Genomic DNA, 18503 nt, shown 5'->3' on the forward strand with positions numbered 1-18503 from the left:
AAGGCCTGCAGAGAAGGAGTGTCCAGGGCCAGCAGGAGCTTGCCCCACACAACAGAGAGCCAGGCACAGCCTTCTCCCAAGGACAACACGAGTGCTGCCGGCTCTGGCTCTTCCTCCTGTCACGCTGTCCTCATTTGGCAGATTGTTTACAATCAGAACACCTGGAAATGTTCTCTCTAAACAAACACTCCCCGAAGGACTCTAAAGACACCGGTTCCTGCCAATGGCTCTATACAGCAATGCCAGCCCCATCAAGATGCCCGAGGGGCTTTTCCTCTAATGGAATTTGACAAGCTGATTCTGAAGTAAGTGCAGAAGAGAAACGGCACAAAATTAGGGGGAAAGAGTTTAATAAAGAATAATGAATAGAGATTCGCACTAGCAGATATTAGATAGGCTATAAATTTATGTAATTACAGGCTGGTATTAGTGAGGGCGAGACAAACAAATCAACAGAGAGAAGGCCCAGAAATAGACCCACATATATAACTGTAATGAAACAGCAGAGAGAATGAATGATTCGATGGGTAATGCTGGAATCTAACTAACCATCTGATATTGCCCCACACACGCTGTACCCAAAAAAGCAGCGAGAATTTAAAAGTGTAAAAGCAGAATATTTTTATTTACTGAGATGTAAGAAAAACCATCTTAAACAAGTCACAAAATCTAGAGGTTTGAAAGAAACAGGAGATATAAACACACACTTTGACTGGCAGCTTTGGAAGAAGGAGTCACAACAGAGCTGACAAGAAATTTACGTTTAGAAGGTGTGTGTGAGCTTTTGCTGCAGACAAGCAATGGTCAGGTGAATGAGATGCACAGCAAATGGAGTAACAAGAAACATCAATGGCGGTGAGTGGGGAAGTGAGCTGTGCAGCATCAACTGAATGACAGCCAAAGGGGAGTCACTCTACCTACCCACCCACCTACACAATTCTATCTGCTTTTCTTCAGTAGAATTGAAAGAAAGATAAAAGATAAATGATGCTTCATAATGACAAAGATACGTTTAACTCAATGCTGGTGGGAGCAGAAATTAATCAAAAAACTTTGGAAGACAATTAGTCATTACTGATCAAATTTAAAATCTCCATCGCTGGGTGGTGGCGGCACATGTCTTAATCCCAGCACTTGGGGAGGCAGAGGCAGGGGGATCTCTTTGAGTTTAAGGCCAGCCTGGTCTACACAGTGAGTTCCAGGACAGTCAGACACTAAGCTAAGACCAGAACCTGGCCAAGAACATGTGACTAGAGCTACATCCCACATCCCAATTACAAGTGTTGTCCTCAATGCTCACCTTGGGACGTGGATCCTGGCCAGTCTCTGGTCACACATAGGACAGCAGTCAAGGGAGGACAGAGCCCAGGCCCCAAATGGCCCACAGAGACAAATAAAATTCTACTTATACTTCATAAACCTCAAATGAAGAAGTTTAACCTGCAGCTCACCTGGATCCTCACAGAGTTCACACAAAACAATCAACAGACACGCTGGACAGGGAGGCAGGCGGGTGGTCTGTGGCAGGAGGACTGCACGTGCCCAGGAGCTTGAGAACAGGCTAGTCAGACACTAAGACCAGGTTTCACAAAAACAAATGAACCAGACACAAGCAGAGGCAGAGCGGAGCTCATTCTTCCACACCCTAGAGTGCTGCGCCTCACTGTAAGCTGAATTTGTTCTTATAAAGAATCATGTGGAAAGGTATGGGTAGCTTCCTAATGATTTTTGAAATGTAAATTTTAAAATACCATACACACACCTACCCATAAAACATGACCCTGGTTTATGTGCCAAAAAAGAACGTGCGCTCTGCTGCCCCTTCTAGGTAAGTGTTCTCTTTACAAGACAGGACGCCCTCCTGCTGCTGGGAGGGGAAGGGGGCATGTTCTAGGATGGCAGTGACAGGCCTCAAGCCCCTCTCGGGCTGCAGTGTATGAGCAAGGCTTCATCTGTGATGCAGCAAAGGTCTCCCCAGCTCTCCCAGGCTGGGGGCCAAAAGTCACAGCCTGTAACGTGCAGAGCCCAACACCAGCAGCAAGGAGGTGGCAGCCTGCAATCAGCTGTTTGCGCACATCCTACACAGCCCAGGCCCCAACAGGAAGGGGATGCAGCTCACAGAGTCTGGGCAGCTGCTGATGTCATCCATACTGTGTTACGGGTGTGAGCCCACAGGACGCACATGCAGCAAGCAAGCATGAAATAAAGCAAGTCTGCTTTTTACATTTGCAAAGTTACATTTAGATTTTTAAATCACCGAGTTAATTAGTGTTGACTTATTAAAATAATGAAGGCCAGATGCATTAGAAAAACCCTTAACAACTGCCCCTTTCCTCTTTCCTGATATAACACAAGGTACAGGCGACCACCCTAGCAGATCCTAAGAGCCTTCTCTATTTGCTGGTACTCACCCATAAGGTAGCATGGCAAAGAGCCCAAGGACTTCTACATTGGCCTTGGCCCTATACCTTTAGTTACGAGCGACTTTCATTGCATTCCGTCCGTTTAGGTGTCTCCCAGAGTGGATGCCTTAAGTACATCAACATGCCTCTCTAGAGACGGGTTACACGACAGGGAGAAGGCCCTGAAGCCTGTCTAAAAGAGGACTGCTCTATGGTCACTTGCCACGGTGACTTCTCCACCTCCATCCAGTGCCACCACTGTGCACTGTGCCATGCACAGTAAGCATCTCTGGCTTTAAACACCCAGGCCAGAATCACTTGGTCCTCACCATCTGAAGGATCTCCAGATGTTGCCAAACACCCCTAAGGAAAACCTCCCTGGCTGGAAGGGGAGACAGTTTCATTAGAACCATTAGCTGCGTGGTTTAGTGAGACGACAGATTCAGAAGGCTGTGATCCCCCAGGGAAGTAGAACCCACTGTATTAAATCACCATGAAGAGAATGACCTTTGAGAGCTAATCCTCACTAACAAGCAAATGGGGCTTCCAGTACCCGTCCTGGAAAGATCACCAGGGGTTTGTCAAGCTCCAGGCCAGAATTAAGGCACTGGAAACTGTCCAAGTGCAGTTTCGAACACAGCCTCAGCACCCAGGGGAACAAAAATCAGAGACGCCACATGCTCGTTGGGAACATGCCTCTGCTCCTAGAGCGCTCCCACGGCAGGAGTGCTCCCACGGCAGGGGGGCACAGTCCAGCATTCAGAAGCCCTGGGCACAGCAAAACTGGGACCCAGCCAGGGGCTGCGAGCAGAAGGCCGGCTCCACATCACCTAGACTGAGAGCAGAGAAGCCCAAATCAAAGAGCCAGAAATGGGTTTACATACGCATTCACTAAAATCCACTTTCGCAGACAGGTGTATTGATTGGCACATGCCTTTAATCCCAGTGATCTCTGTGAGTTCGAGGCCAGCATGGTCTACAGAGCTAGTTCCAGGACAGCTAGAGAGACACAGAGAAAACTTGTCTTGGAAAAAACAAATCCACTTTCTTTGAAAGATTATAATTGAACATGGCAGGAGGGAGTCCACTTGCTTTATCAGACTATGGCTGCAGACTGTGTCAACCACAGCAGCCATGGCTGGGGAAACCTTCCCACAAGAGCCAGGGGAGCGCCAGGAAATGCATGCACTGCATCAGCGGTAAGACTTCTGGGAAGAGTGACGTTCTGACCGCAATTGTCGAGCAGATGGCAATGCCAAACACCTCCTACGCCTGGCACTGCCACAACAATCAGCACAGAAGGCAAAGGTGACCAACAGGCCACCAAGAAGTGGGATGACAGAGAAGGCAGGGATGGAGCAGTGTGAACTGCGTGTCCTAAGTAGGACAACACAGCGCATTGCATCCCTACCACTGTACTCTGGACAGGCAAACCTGGTCACATGGGGAACGATGGCTCTGACATACAGGAAAGGAGTGCTGGGCCGACAGGTGCCACTGGCCCACAAGCTTCTGAGATATGGCTGCTGGAATAGGTACATCCCACCACGTCATACTTCCCGAAACTTCTACCAGGTATGGCTATGGACAGTGGTGTACAGAGGATGCTCTCCCAGGCTTGGTCACAGCATCAAGCCTCAGAAACACCATCACGACTGCCACCATCGACCTTTTCACACGGATGAATGGCATCAGCGTCATAATGGCAGAAGCAGTTATGGGGCAGGGGGTGTGGTGAGCTCCCGCCTGACACAGAAATCAGCCCAGACAGCAGGTGACTCACATGGCCAGCTGCAGCCTCTGTCCACCTCTTTCCCGTGTGCTCTCTTCTACCCTTTGTTCCTTTCCTCCTTCCTCCCCTGGTTCCCCTGAGTCCGCCAGTCAACAGCTCTCGTTCTCAGCAGAACGACTCCCATACAGTCCCTTTCCTCATGCTTCACTACGCCAGGGAACAGGTGATAAATCTACAAGCAGAGTTGCTTCCTCCTGCAATAGCAACTACTCCGTAGCCGTCCGTATCTTCAAGCATCACTGCATCAGCTAACAGCATCCTCCAATCCCATGTTCTTTTCAATTGTTGCAAAATTCACACTATACAATAAAGAGCATAGATCATTCAAGAACATCAGCAGAATTCTTGCAAGCTCAGCCTGCTCCAGCCCCTACCCCATTCCCCATTTGCTTGCTAAAGTTTGGATTCTCCACACAAGTGCAGAAATACAGGTTAGCAAAGGTTAGCCCTTGCAAAACTCTACCCAACTCTAGCCACCACAAACACCTAGAGCGCTGACACCCAACCGTGATAAACACACCAAGAGCGCACATCTTGGCTACTAAGTACAATTCTTGGGTGGGCCTAGGTTCTGTATGGAAACGTCTAACACCAGGGTTGATTATAGCATGAGGAGCTGTAAAGAGGGTACTCAAAGAATGAGGAACATATCAAAAAGACTGCATGTGGTGTACTGTGAGAATCAAAGTATCTTAAAGTAATCAGAAGAGAGGAAGAGGGCAGTGGGAATCCCAGCAATCAGGAGGCAGAGGCAGGCCGATCTCTGTGAGTTTGAGGCCAGCCTGGTCTACAAGAGTGAGTTCCAGGACAGGCTCCAAAGCAACTCCAAACCCTGTCTCAAAAACAAAACAAAACAACCCAAAAACAACCCCCCTAAACAAAACAAAGGAAGGGATGGCAAGGAAAACACTGCACAGCCTACCAGATACCAGAGCCATCTTGACGCTGGTGGCCAAAGACGGAATAATTTTTGTAATAGAAAATCGTATTATTAAATCATAACACACAAAAAAATAAAATATGTGGGGGCTGGAGAGATGGCTCATCTGTTAAAAGCACTGGCTGCTCTTCCAGAGGACCCGGAGTTCAATTCCCAGCACCTACATGGCAGCTCACAGCTGTCTGTAACTCCAGTTTCAGGGGATCTCACACCTTCACACCAATGCACATAAAATAAACTTAAATAAATTATTAAAATAAAATATGTATAAGCCCACTACTAACCAACTGTGAGAGAAATGAAAAGCAGATGAGGCCAGCTAACAGCCTGAAGGCCGGAGGCGGTGGTGTCCCTGCTGGAGTGCAGAAGAGGAGCAGGGCACTGTTTAAGGACAGGCAGCATGTGCAGGGACAGCTTCAGAGCGTCTCTGTGGTGTCCACTGGTGACCAGAAGAAACCAAAGCATCAACTAGCCAAGCCACGCGGTGGCACCACCGTAACAGTGAGCACTGCCAGCCAGAAGGTCAACTTTCAGGAGCTGCTTCTCTCCTCCCGTCAGTCTCCTACTGACCGCCCTTAGGACATCATGGCTGACAACAAGCACACCGACACACAGATTGTTCTTACCCACCCCCGGCAGAATACTGTTTATTTTACCCTTTAAATGTAACTTCACCCAACACCGTGTGTGCTCATGGAACACAGAGTAGCATTTCAACAACTGTGTATAGTATGTGGCTATCAGTCACTACACTAACTCATCCGTCATCCCAGTCCTCTTTGTGAAGAAACGTTAAAACCTTCCCCATGCTGTGTGATAAATTCACTGACCTGCTGTGTGCTCAGAGATATCAGAAGTCACTTCCTGGCTATCCCTGTCCCTTCTCCTCCCCTGCACCCCGCTCTAGATCACAGTTCTGTTGTGGGAGCGCAGGGCACCGGCCTCTCTGTGCTGGATGTCAGGCCTCCCATCTCTGAGCAGCTCCTCCTTCCCTGAAATTTCTGGCAGTTACTCATTTCGTGTTGCTCATAAATGACCTACTCACTGACCAATTGCCAGTGGGTCCTAAGAGGACAGCAGGGTTACCGACGCACATCTCCTCTCCAGTGCTGTCACCAGAGGGTCTCCACTACATAGGACAAACAAGGACCACACAGTTGTCACCTCACAGACCGAGCCTGGAGCTGAAGGCAGACCCTTTTCCATCAACGCAGGCTCAGACCACCCTAGACTCTGGCTGAGCCTTGCTCACCACCGGTCCTGGTCTCACTTGAGATTGTTACATCATCTGCGGCCTTTGTAAGAATGAAAACGCCGATCTGCTGCAGAAAATGGACTGCTACCATCCACAAGCAAGCAGACATTTCTTTTTTATTATTATTAATGACTGGTTTATCTGCATGCACAGAAGAGGACACCAGATCCCACCATAGATAGTTGTGAGCCACCATGTGGTTGCTGGGAATTGAATTCAGGACCTCTAGAAGAGCAGTCAGTGCTCTTAACCTCTGAGCCATCTCTCAAGTTCCCAAACAGATATTTCTTAAACATGGAACATTTACTTAAAGAAAATACCTAGCTATAGAATGCCCAATTTCTTTTCTTTTCTTTTTTAATGTGTGAGGTGTTTTGTCTGCACGTCTATGTGTGTGTGGAGTACCCACAGAGGGCAGAAGAGGTTGTCAGATCCCCTGAAAACGGAGTTACAAGCCATTGTCGGCCATTATGTTGGTGCTGGGAATCAAACCTGGGTTTTCTGAAGAGCAGTCAGTACTCTTAACCATTGAGCCATCATCTCTCCAGCACCAGAAAGCTCCAATCTCTAAGCAGCAGCTGAAGTGGGATTCCCAGGTGCTTGCTTTGGCATGTGCATGAGAACATGTGTTAGGCAGCCTGCAGATGGCCAGGAGGCTGGTCCAGAGTCTAGTCAGCTGACAGTCTTACACAGTACAGTGAAGACTCCGTGGATCGACAAAAATACACGCACTTCTGTTTGTCTCACTCCTTTTCATTTTTTTAAACATTCAGTACAAATATACTGACAGAAGGATTCTTTATAAAGAAAATAAAAGTAGTCGGGCAATGGTGGCGCCCGCCTTTGGTGCCACACTCAGGAGGCAGAGATAGGCATAAAGGAGAATGCAAAAGGCAAGTCATCTAAGACATGAGTGATGCCATCATTTATTAAAACAAACAAAAGTAATCAGGAGGGGAAAGTGTAGACCCACAGCCCCACGTGACCGAGATGCACAGCGGGAAGGCCAGCTGCAACAGCAAGCAAACGCGAGGGAGGAGGACGCAAAGTGGAAAGGGGTGGGAAGTGAGGGTCCACCTGACGGAAACAAGGAGAGACTGTGAAGCAGGCTGCACCACCCAGGCTCTACCCAACCCCCAGCTCCCTCCACACAGTCAGAGGAATACTGCATCAAGTGTCTCACAAATGTCGTTTTTAGTGGCTCTAGAAACAGCTTTATTAAAAAGCTGTTAAAATGTGGGTGAAGGTAAGTATACCTTTCAGCACCAGGGAATTTCTTTATAAAGAAGACAAAATGCTGATGTTTCCCAGGCTTTCTCTAAAGAAACAGACGTATTTATTTATTTGCTTTTTGAGGCAGGGTTTCTCTGTGTAACAGCCCTGGCTGTCCTGGAACTCACTCTGTAGACCAGGCTGGCCTTGAACTCACAGAGATCCACCTGCCTCTGCCTCCTGAGTGCTGGGATTAAAGGCACATCACCTTCAGGCAAGAAGCAGAATTTTTGCTATAGACTTTCTGTTACTGTAAGCAAATGCAAGAATGGTCAACCTCACAATAAGATTCAGGCTTTTATCTTGACTCTTCTGCATTACCTCAAAGTAACAATTTCAGCAAATGATAATGGTATCTGGTGTGGGTGATAGAATTACAAAAGTTACAAATAAATTTTCTCCAACAAATGCATATTTTAAAACTTACATGATCAGTCGGGGGCAGTTGTGGTGCACATTTTTAATCCCAGCACTCAGGAGGCAGAGGCAGGTGGACATCTGGAGGGGTATGTCACTCGTATTTTAATAAATAAAACCTGCCTCAGAATCAAAAAAGCAAACAGCCACAATGGCCAGCCCTACAGACCAGGCAACAATTGCACACACCTTTAATCCCAGTAGCCACACTAGTTTGCCACAGAAACCAGACGATAGAGGTATACACCCTTAATCCCAGAAACAGAGAGGATTATAAAATGGGAGGAAACAGCTCTAGGTCAATCTCATTCTGAGATTCCTGGTGGCAGGATCGCCAATTTGGGCTGACGTAAAGGTAAGAGCCAGTGGCTGTCTGTTTTGCTTTTCAAACCTTCAGGTTGAACACCAATTTCTCTCTGAGTTTTTATTAATTGTGCTTCACTTGGTGCCCAGAGTGGGGCGTGCTCTACCAACTGAGCCACGCCATGCACTGTTTATTGAGCTAATATGAGTGACAGATCTTTACAGTGTACAAGAGCGTCACCCCACAGCGCGGATCTCCGAGCTCAAGGCCAGTCTAGTTCAGCCAGGGCCACACAAAAAAGCCTGTATCAAAACAAAAACAAAACAAAAAACACCTCTCTGATCTGATCTGTCTTTCAACAGAAGCAGTAGCTACCTATCTGCTCCATCCAGAGGAGCATCTATTTACCTGATAGAGACAATGTCATGTAAAAATCTAACATACAAACTATATGTGCTTATGTCTGTATGGGAGTGTGGGTTTGTGTAATCTTGAGAACAGTATCTGTAGCTACTCGTGGAGTGTACGGTCCCTTACCTATGAGAAAGGAAAGGCAAAGGCAATGATAACAACAAAAATACAAACGTCCTCAGCATTAAGGACTCTAAGGCCCTGAAGCTCAGTGTGGAAGTCACTGACAGCCACGTGTGCCTTACAAGTATCACTTCACGATACCCAGCATCTCTGGACCATCCTCACCTGCGGCTGGCTCCTGAGCATCCAGGAACAGTTGGAGAGTCCCAGCTATTGAGAGCTTTCCCTGAAAACTTATCAGTTTCCCTGTCAAAGTCCCAAAGTCCAGACTGATGGGAAGTGTATCTCACAGCATCGTTGGGTGGTCCCTCCCCAGCCTCCTCCACATTTAACTCTTGCTTCTCCTCCCTCTCTGGCTTAGTCTTTTCTGCAGCCATGACGAAATGTGATCAGTTGGGCAATGGATGAAGAAATGGACTTCTCGCAGATTGAGGGTGCTGGTGTGCTGGCACTTGCAGAGGCTTCTTCCCGCTTATAAAATCACATGTGCTCACACAGGGTCCCCCTTACTTTTGTTCCACAGACCCCATTACATCTCTGTGGATCTTCCCGATCCCTAGATCTCACCCTCTTCCCTCAGGCCACTTGCTGGGGACCCAATACCACCTGTCCGACTTCTCCTAAGTACACGTCACAGCCCAGGCCCACGTCATACCCAGGCAGAGATGGCCACCAGCCCCTGCTCCATCCTGGTCACAAGCAGGCCTTAGCTGCCTTCAGCTCGATCTGCAGCCTACCACACTGTACACCACTGCATCCTCAACACTCAGGTTCACCTTGGGGCCTGGACTTCAGCGTACCACCACGTTTGTCCTTTGCTGTCTCAAGAAGCAGAGGAGGGTGGGAGCTCAGAAGCCACCTGGCCACGCCCCTTCCCCAGCAACCTGTGAAGTCTCTTTTCTATCCTTTCTAATCCTTGCTATAGATCAGGTTCTTGCAGCTCAGAGTGCTCTGCCTCCTAACACTGCAAGCTGTGCTGTCCTCACGGTCTAAGCACACCTTTCTCTCCCAGCAGAGGGCTCCACTTGGCTGACTCACCTCCCGCAGGAGTCCCTAGGAAGGAGGGGAGCTCAGCTTATGGCTGCTAAACTGGGCTCTGCTCCTCTTAGAGGGCCCATCTATCTTTCCCTGCATCACCCTGATTTATCACAACACAGTCAGCGGTTTTTCTTTAACTTGACTTAAAGACCAGTAACTAGCAGGAAATAGTCTTTGGTTTTAGGGTGGTCTCCAAGATGTCCAGAGCAGTCAGATTCTGTGAGAGACACTGTGAAGAGCAGGTCCAGCCTCTGACAGCATTTCTGGTAGGATGCACAATCTGGATGTCAACAAAACAAACCTTTAAAGGTATCCTAAACTAAACATAAAGCCATGAAAAGTCCCGCGTTCAGGGCACTGAGAAGAGGTGAGCAGACAGCCTGCCCTCCAAGGTGAGGGGGCTCTAGCTCTGCAGGCAGGAAAGGCTCTTGGCTCTACGCTGCACAGCAAAGATCAGAAACAGCTTCTGTCATGTTGGCCCTGTAGAGCAGACAAAAAGGTGTGCTGAGTGGGAAAAGGCTTTCTCTGCTGAGAAGACAAGACGGGTATTCAAAGAGCACACGACTCTCCTCCCTGATGGGCGCCGCACCTCCTGGACTGCTAGTGGCTGTGCTGTGGGTGGCACTGCCTGACAATCAAGCGCTGAACCTGATTTCCTGCAGAAGTCAAGGGACGAAGTAGGGGCAGATGACAGCGACTTACAGAGAAAAGTGGAGTTATGACAAATTTGATCCAAGCGTTTTAAATATTACCTTTCCCTACAGTGTATTGTTTATAATAGCACTAGCTTCGCTGGGGTATGTGGAATAGATTTGAAGGCAACAGGCCTGCATAGTATGACTGAGGTTTCATGTTATCTGGACCTAGACAAATACTAGTCTGTCTCTGGTGGACAATCACGTTAAATAGAAAACCTATGAGAGGATCAATCAACAGGACAACACAGTGAAAAAAACAAAAAAAGATATTTGCACCAGAGACTAATATGCTTTTATGACCAACTATACACTGACTAGTTCACCTAGATGGCAGGAAATGAGCCCTCTTAGATGCTAGGCACCTGGTATCTAAGAACACAAAGACCTTGCTGCCATGGAGAACCAGATACACACAGAGGACCAAAGAGAAGTTACAGAAGACCAAAAGGAGACAGAGCTGGCATTTGGTACACTCAAGATCAGAAAGCACATGGCTGTCAAAATGACACCTGGTTAAGTTAGGGTTTGTCACACCTTCCATCTCTACTTCCTCCTGCAGTCCACCACAGTGCCCACATGATTGGGGGTTAGGGTTAAGGTTTTTTGGCATGGCCAGGCTGGTCTCAAACTTATCAACCTCTTGTCTCAGACTCCGGAGTGCTACAATTACAGGCACAGTTTACCACAACAGTGAGTGTGTTTACATGTGTTGGTGAGTGCTGCGGCACTGCTTAAACAGTCAGGGAGACCAATGGCTGCTCAGACCTTTCCATTCAAACCTTTCAAATAGGAAAAACTATGTCCTACTTGGAATTTTCTTTCTGAAAAAGGTTTTTAGGTTTGTTTTTTGCTTTGTTTTGTTTTTGTTTGTTTGTTTTTTAGACAGGGCCTCTCTGTGTAACAGCTCTGGCTGTCCTGGAATTCGCTTGGTAGACCAGGTTGGCCTTGAACTCACAGAGATCCACCTGCCTCTGCCTCCTCAGTGCTGGGATTAAAGGTGTGCGCCACCACTGCCCGGCCTTTGAAAAGGTTTTAACTATCAATCTTCAGCATCCATACACCCGGGTAGGTAGCAGGTGTATTTCCTTCTTCTCTTCTGTCCATTCTGATGTGTTTTCAGGCTGATACTAAGTGTGGACACACACGATGCCTGCTTGTCATCAGGAGATGCCTCACTTCACCCCTAGTGGTCCTTCTCATGGTGAAGTGTACTTGGCGACTGTTAAGAGGACCACATGCTTGTATGAGTGACTCTCTACTTGGACAGGCCCTCAGCTACAGCCGCACCTCTGTGGATGGCACACTTCAACCTGCTCTTCTGATTCTGACACAAACTCACAAAGAAGCAAAGAACCTGAATCAGAACCTGGACACTCTGACTGCTCTGAACTCTTCAGGAATAAAAACAACACCCACTATTAATAAAGACAAGCCACAAACTAAAAATACTACAAAATGCTTCCCTGATGAAGGACTAATGTCTAAAACGTATGAGGAATTATTAAAGCTCAACAAGCCAAGTAGCTTCCTGTTTTTAAAATGGGCAAGCCCAGGATGTGGAACAGATGCTCAGCACACATAGGCTGTGCTTCCACAATGCAGGGTAAAACAGACCTGAGTAGACATCTTAGCAAGGGAGACAACAGACCATGATCAGACATATGAAGAAATGCTGAACACGTCAGGACTACCAGAAATTATAAACTCAACAGCAACAAGACTCCAGTACACATTTTGCAGAATGACTAAATTCCAGGATGTTGACAGTGTCAACGCAGACAATGAGAACCAAAGGTGTCTTCACTCAGTACTGGTGGGAATGCAAAGGGAGCAGAGAGCTCGCAACAAAGTCTTGTAATACAAAGCCAAATATACTCTGACCATGTGCACCAGCAATCACGAACGAAAACGTAAGTCCATATCTAACGTTAGGAATCCCAACTCCTGAAGCAGAAGCCTAAAGACCCGTGAGTTCAAGGCCAGCCTAGGCTGCATGAAAACCTGTCTCAAAATAAATAATCCCTGAGCAGAAGTATAAACAGTAGTGCAGAAAAGAGTCAGGAGGAACTGAGTGGTTGTCAGAGCTGAATACAAAATGCAGAATTACCTACTGGTAAGGGAGAGACAACTGAGCTATGTAGCCACAGGACTTGGAGAACCTTGACTGCAACTGGCTAGCAGGCAAGAGAGGCCGCTCTGGAAGGACGCGTGCATACTGATGACACCTAGTACAGCGCCTTCTAGAAAAGACATACAGAGCTAAAAGAGAGGGGAAAGGATGGGGGAAGGAGAAAGGAAGAAGAAGAAGAGAGCAGTGGAGAGGTGAAGCACGAGAACCTCTAGGACAGTGAACGGACTCTGCACGGCACCGACATTACGGCAGACACGTCTGTGAGAAGCACAGACTGCCCAACACCACTGGACCTTAGCATAAAGCAGGACTGAGCTAGTAAGAGAGAACCACAGAGCCTCCACAATCCCGGCAACTGCAGACAAAGCCAGACTCTAAGAGTGGCTCCAGACAGCTCACTGTTGTCTGGTCAATAAAGCGTTCCACAAGCGAAGGCCTTCGTACGGCACTGAAGACTGGCCAGACTCTACTAACTTACCAGAGAAAGCCTGAAGTTAAAACTTCACTAAAAAAGCAGCCAAAGTCAGGAGGGAAAGTGGGGACCAGAAGGCTAGCACAGCGACAGAGGCCAGCCAGCCTGGAGAGTGGGCACAGGCGTGAGCCCTGGCAGATTCTGTGGGGTGGCTGGAGGGAGATGCGAGTGTGGGCACTGATGAAACCAGACTGTGGAACCGGTGGTGAGGCCCCGGCAACTTAACAATACTGTGCTTAGGTAGAAAGCGCCCATGCTACCAGTGTCATGAGGTCTAAATGGAGTGTGCAGGGGACTCTACGTCCCACAGAGCACACACAGCATATGTGAGGTGTCACTGTTCTGTCCCCCTTCTGGGACAGATAAAGGCACATGTGCCTCTCATTAGAGCAACTAAGAACAGAAAGCAAGCCCGTGAGCTTGGCCCCAAGAACGAGAGACACACACCACTACCACTACCTAGACAAACACAGTAGCAAGGGGTATTCTGAGCATCGAGTACCAACAAATTCAGAAGCTGTGTTGAAATGTCGAAAAGGTCAGAAGAAATGAACACCCAGTTCTAACCATGAAAACCAGAGCAGCAGCCAGAGACTTCACAACAATCCAGAACTGGGCAGTCAAATGATTCAAGTCTTACAAATGCAGAAGGAAAATCCCCTATTCGTTTTCTCAGGCCACAGAGTATTGATTACTCAAGCCAGACAAAGACAAGAGTAAGAAAAATCTAGGAAGATCTCACCGGGGAGCACAGAAGCTGGGGAAAACCGATGTGTGAGCAGATGACTGGGGACAAACAGGCCACCAAGAACAGGTGCTGTCACACAACGCTGTGTCGGCTTCAGGAGAAAAAGCACTCTGCCAGTCTCAACAGAAACAGTGACTCTAGCAGAGACAGCATCTCCTCAGAACTAAGAATGAAGCAAGCAGGACTATACCTTTTTAACCCAACACACAGCACAACAGATGCCTCGGAGCAACCAACACCGTCTCCTGATTCCTGAGTAGCAAAGTTCTTCAGCTGATAATAACTGTTTTCACCAGGCAGTGGTGCACGAGTTTAATCCCAGCACTTGGGAGGCAGAAGCAGGAGGATCTCTTTGAGTTTGAGGTTAGCTTGGTCTACAAAGAGAATTCCAAGGACAGCCAGGGCTGTTACTCAGAAAAACCCAGTCTCAAAAAAAACAACAAAATGTTTCCATCCTCCCCTTTCCCACAAAAAGCCTCCTGCAGACCTCACAGGGACAAGGTATTCCTCACAGAGGAGACAAGGTATCCCCATCACTGCTTGTTTCTCTCAGAGGCCAGCCATGCAAAACAAGTACAATTCATACAAGACACAAACCAGAGAAGGAGAAATAAAAACATCCATTTACAAATGATATCATCTATCAGGAAAAGCAGCAGTACATACGGACAAACTTTAGAATCTACTGAGTTTGGAAATCAGCCTTCCCATAAACCCCAGTGGAAAAAAAAATGATATATTTCAACAAGTATTCTTTTTCTTAAGATTTACTTTCATTCTTACGTGTGTGTGTGTGTGTGTGTGAGAGAGAGAGAGAGACAGAGAGACAGAGAGAGAGAGAGAGAGAGAGAGAGAGAGAGAGAGAGTGATTGATTTATGTAGGTGCCTGTGGAGTCCAGAAGTGGGCAGTGAGGATGCTAGGAACTGAACTCAGGTCCTTTGGAAGAGAAGCAAGTGCTCTAACTGCAGAACCATCCCTCCAGTCCCACAAGCCGCCTTATGGAAACAAACAAATGGAGTCAGTATTTTTTTATTAGACCAAAAGGCCAAGATTAGCCAAAACACCAACAAGAACAAAGGGTGCCTGTGTCCCCCTACACTAAGAAGCACTGAAAACCAAGACACCTGATGGGCACAGAACAAAGCTGAAGAAGCCTGGCCCAGGTCAAAGCTGGCGTGAATGGTGAAGTAGCACAGGCTGTGAGGGCAAACGCAGATCCCCCACCTCATGATACACATAAAAAAGTTCTGGGTCAAAAAAAAACCTAATTATAATTGATTAAGGCACAAAACTTTGAGGAAAGCTTAGGTGAGATGTTGCTGTCTCCCGAGAGAACAGCAAGTGAGATCCATCCAGCATAAACAACCCCTGTCCATCATAGGCAACCACAAACAGAATAAAAAACAGACCATAAGTTTAGAGGATGATGAAGAGTGTCTGCCTAGAATACAGAGTTCCAACAAATATGTAAGACAAAGGAAACAACCCAAGAAGAGAGGCTGTGTGGCTAGCAATCAGCAGCACCCACACGTATTCAACAGGTTCCAGGGAAATCTTAGTTGTACCAAATGTCCCTTTCCCACACACAGCCAACGCAGCGAGGAGGAGGCATGGGGACAGACAGACACCTAGCAGCACTGGTGGTTACTCAAGGATGAATCTTCAGGAAACAGGGAAAAGCACATGCAGTAGATCAGGGCCAGGGTCCAAATCCAACAAGAAAAACGACTGGAACCCTATGCCTGTGCCCAATCCTAACCCACCAAAGTCCAAACCAATGTCTGCAACTGAGGGAGTCCACATCTACCAAAAGGAAGAATCAAGACCCCTATATTTTCACCCACAGGATGGCCCCAGTGAATCAACTTAAAACCAGCTGGGACCCATGCTATGGTTTGACTTTGAAAGGTCTGTAAGAGACTCATGTGTTTCAACATCAGTCTGGTGTGGAATATTATTTTAAGATAAGTTACATTTGTTTATTCTGTGGAACATTTGTTTAATGATGCAAAGATGTGTTGCATTCTTTTATGCTGCATTTGTTTAACACAGTGAAGCTGTGTTACTTTGCCTGTCTAAAACACCTGATGGTCTAATAAAGAGCTGATCGGCCAACAGCAAGGCAGAAGAAAAGAGAGGCAAGGCTGGAGAAATCTAGGAAGAAAGACCAAGAAGGGAGCGAAGAAAGGAGCAGGGAAGATTCCAGGGCCAGGCACCCAGCTACACAGCAAGCCACTGATATGAAGTAAAAAGGGGTACACAAAAATACATAAAGGCAAAAGCCCAGAGGCAAAATATAGACAGGATAATTTAAGAAAAGCTGGCTAGAAATAGGCCAAGCCAAGGCGGGGCATCCATAAGAAGGAATAAGACTCCATGTGTGATTTATCTGGGAGTTGGCGGTAGGCCCCCCCCAAAGAGCAGAGGAAAAGAGTAAAAAATCAACAACTACATTGGTGTCCAGCTGGTGGACATGGGGAACAGTTGAGTGCCTTGTGGTCGCTGGGTAGGGTTTGAGGGTTATAGCTTGGTGCCACTTCTGGCCCTGGTCTGCGCTTCCACGTGGTGCCATGTAACACAGAGCAGTTGGACACTCCAGCTACCACAAGTTACCTGCTACAATGGCATGAACCAAAACAGGAGCTAGGGAGATGGCTGGGTGCATAAAGTGCTTGCTGCACAAGCACGCAGAGATTTCTGGTACCCAGGAAAAGTCTGACACAGTGGTGAGTGTCTACATCCCCAGCACCATGGGGCAGAAACTGGAGGGTTCTGGAGGTTTCCTGGCCAGACAACCAAGCCAAAACAGCAAGCCTAGATTCAGAAAAGACCCTGTCTCAGCAAAATAAGAGGAGAGCAACTGAAGACTCTCCACACTGACCTCTGACCTCCACATGCACTCACTTAAGACCATACAAGCACACACATACCCCAAACACAGATACACACACATCCACACACACAATGCTATGTATATATTCAAGAAGCTAAAATAAACCCGTCCTCTCTGAAATGATTCTGTCTGCAGATATGATCTGATATGACACAACCAGAGAATAGGAGCTTGGATTCCTCTGTGCCCTGGAGTCAGAATGTAGAAGAAAGGATGAGAAGGGCATGAGATTATGGAAGGCACACAGGGCTCCCAGGGCTTCCAGGCTCCTTTCCTGAGTTCCAGAGTTCCTGGTGGTCCATGACACCATATTCCTTTAAAATCTGCCTTTTTGGGGCTGGAGAGATGGCTCAGTGGTTAAGAGCATTGCCTGCTCTTCCAAAGGTCCTGAGTTCAATTCCCAGCAACCACATGGTGGCTCACAACCATCTGTAAAGAGGTCTGGCGCCCTCTTCTGGCCTTCAGGCACACAGACAGAATATTGTATACATAATAAATAAATAAATAAATAAATAAATAAATAAATAAATAAATAAATAAATAAATAAATAAATATTTTTTAAAAATCTGCCTTTTCTTCTAACTTTGCTAGCAAGATAGTTTAGTAGGTTGCTGTCAGGCCTGACATCATGAGTTCAGTTCCCAGGAGCTACATGCTAGGAGGAAGGAACTGACTCCTGAAAGTTGGTCCTCTGACCTCAAATGTATGTTGTGGCCTGTGAGCCCCTCCCCCACCCTGCTCGTATTTAGAATATATGATACAAATGGAATCCACGTCAATACATCCTCCAAAAGAAATGGCTCCTCTGCCTGATCACCCTCAACCAGGCACCCTGGCTGCTGGCCTGCGGCGTGTCACCTGTCACTGTTCTCCAAAAGCTGAACGGGTGAAACGCCCAGGGTTCAGCCAGCAAAAGCTACAGGCAGGAGACCTCAGGGGACACCCAAACTGACACGCCTTCTAGGGAAGGAGAGTGGAGGCTGAGGGCAGGCCCACCTTGTTGAAGACCCAGACTTCTCCATTCACCGTGGGCCTGGGCACCCCGTGACCATTGTAGTGAAAGAGGACCCGCTCCTCCTTGGCGTTCCGGCGCAGGGATGTACAAAGCTTCTTTACTTCATCGACAGTGGGATCGAGGCTCTGCTTGTACCGAGCCTGTGGTAGAAAAAGAAAGGAGATACTTGTCACACACTGGGAAGGGCCAGAGAGATCCTCCTCCTGGATGCTAAGCTACAGGGAGCAGCTAAGGACACAGGTGGCCCTAAGCTTTTGCATTAAAAAGTGAGGACCCGCTAGAAGAGAGTGTGGTCATGTGGCTGTTTTCACTAACAACATTAACACTGGACATGAATTAAAGACAGCCGTCACATGCCAATACAAGTCAAACACAAGAAGGGACCCTTCAGGAAGAGACTGCCCTGAAAACCTTCTTAGAACATGGAGCATAGAGAAATTACTCAAGCAAGGGCCTGCAGCACACACAGCAGCAACGGCAGTTATAAAGAGACGAAAGCAGTGTCTGACTCCACACAGTCCTCTTCCACTGCTCAGTGGACACTGAACACCTAGGGATGAGGTCCTGAAATGAACACCAAGGTCTTTACA

The 18503-nt window shown here is 47.5% G+C and overlaps 1 protein-coding gene across 2 annotated transcripts in view; it reads right to left on the minus strand.

Moving 5' to 3' along the window:
* Positions 1-18503, minus strand: part of Rptor (regulatory associated protein of MTOR complex 1) — a 306486-nt gene that overhangs the window by 167417 nt on the left and 120566 nt on the right. For both annotated transcript variants that reach the window (XM_075989895.1, XM_075989893.1), the window contains exon 4: positions 17895-18053. In XM_075989895.1, the coding sequence (XP_075846010.1) occupies positions 17895-18053 (159 nt within the window). The remainder of the gene's footprint in view (positions 1-17894; positions 18054-18503) is intronic.

The sequence above is a fragment of the Microtus pennsylvanicus genome, chromosome 11 (assembly GCF_037038515.1).
Source record: "Microtus pennsylvanicus isolate mMicPen1 chromosome 11, mMicPen1.hap1, whole genome shotgun sequence".
In the NCBI taxonomy this organism is placed as follows: Eukaryota; Metazoa; Chordata; class Mammalia; order Rodentia; family Cricetidae; genus Microtus; species Microtus pennsylvanicus.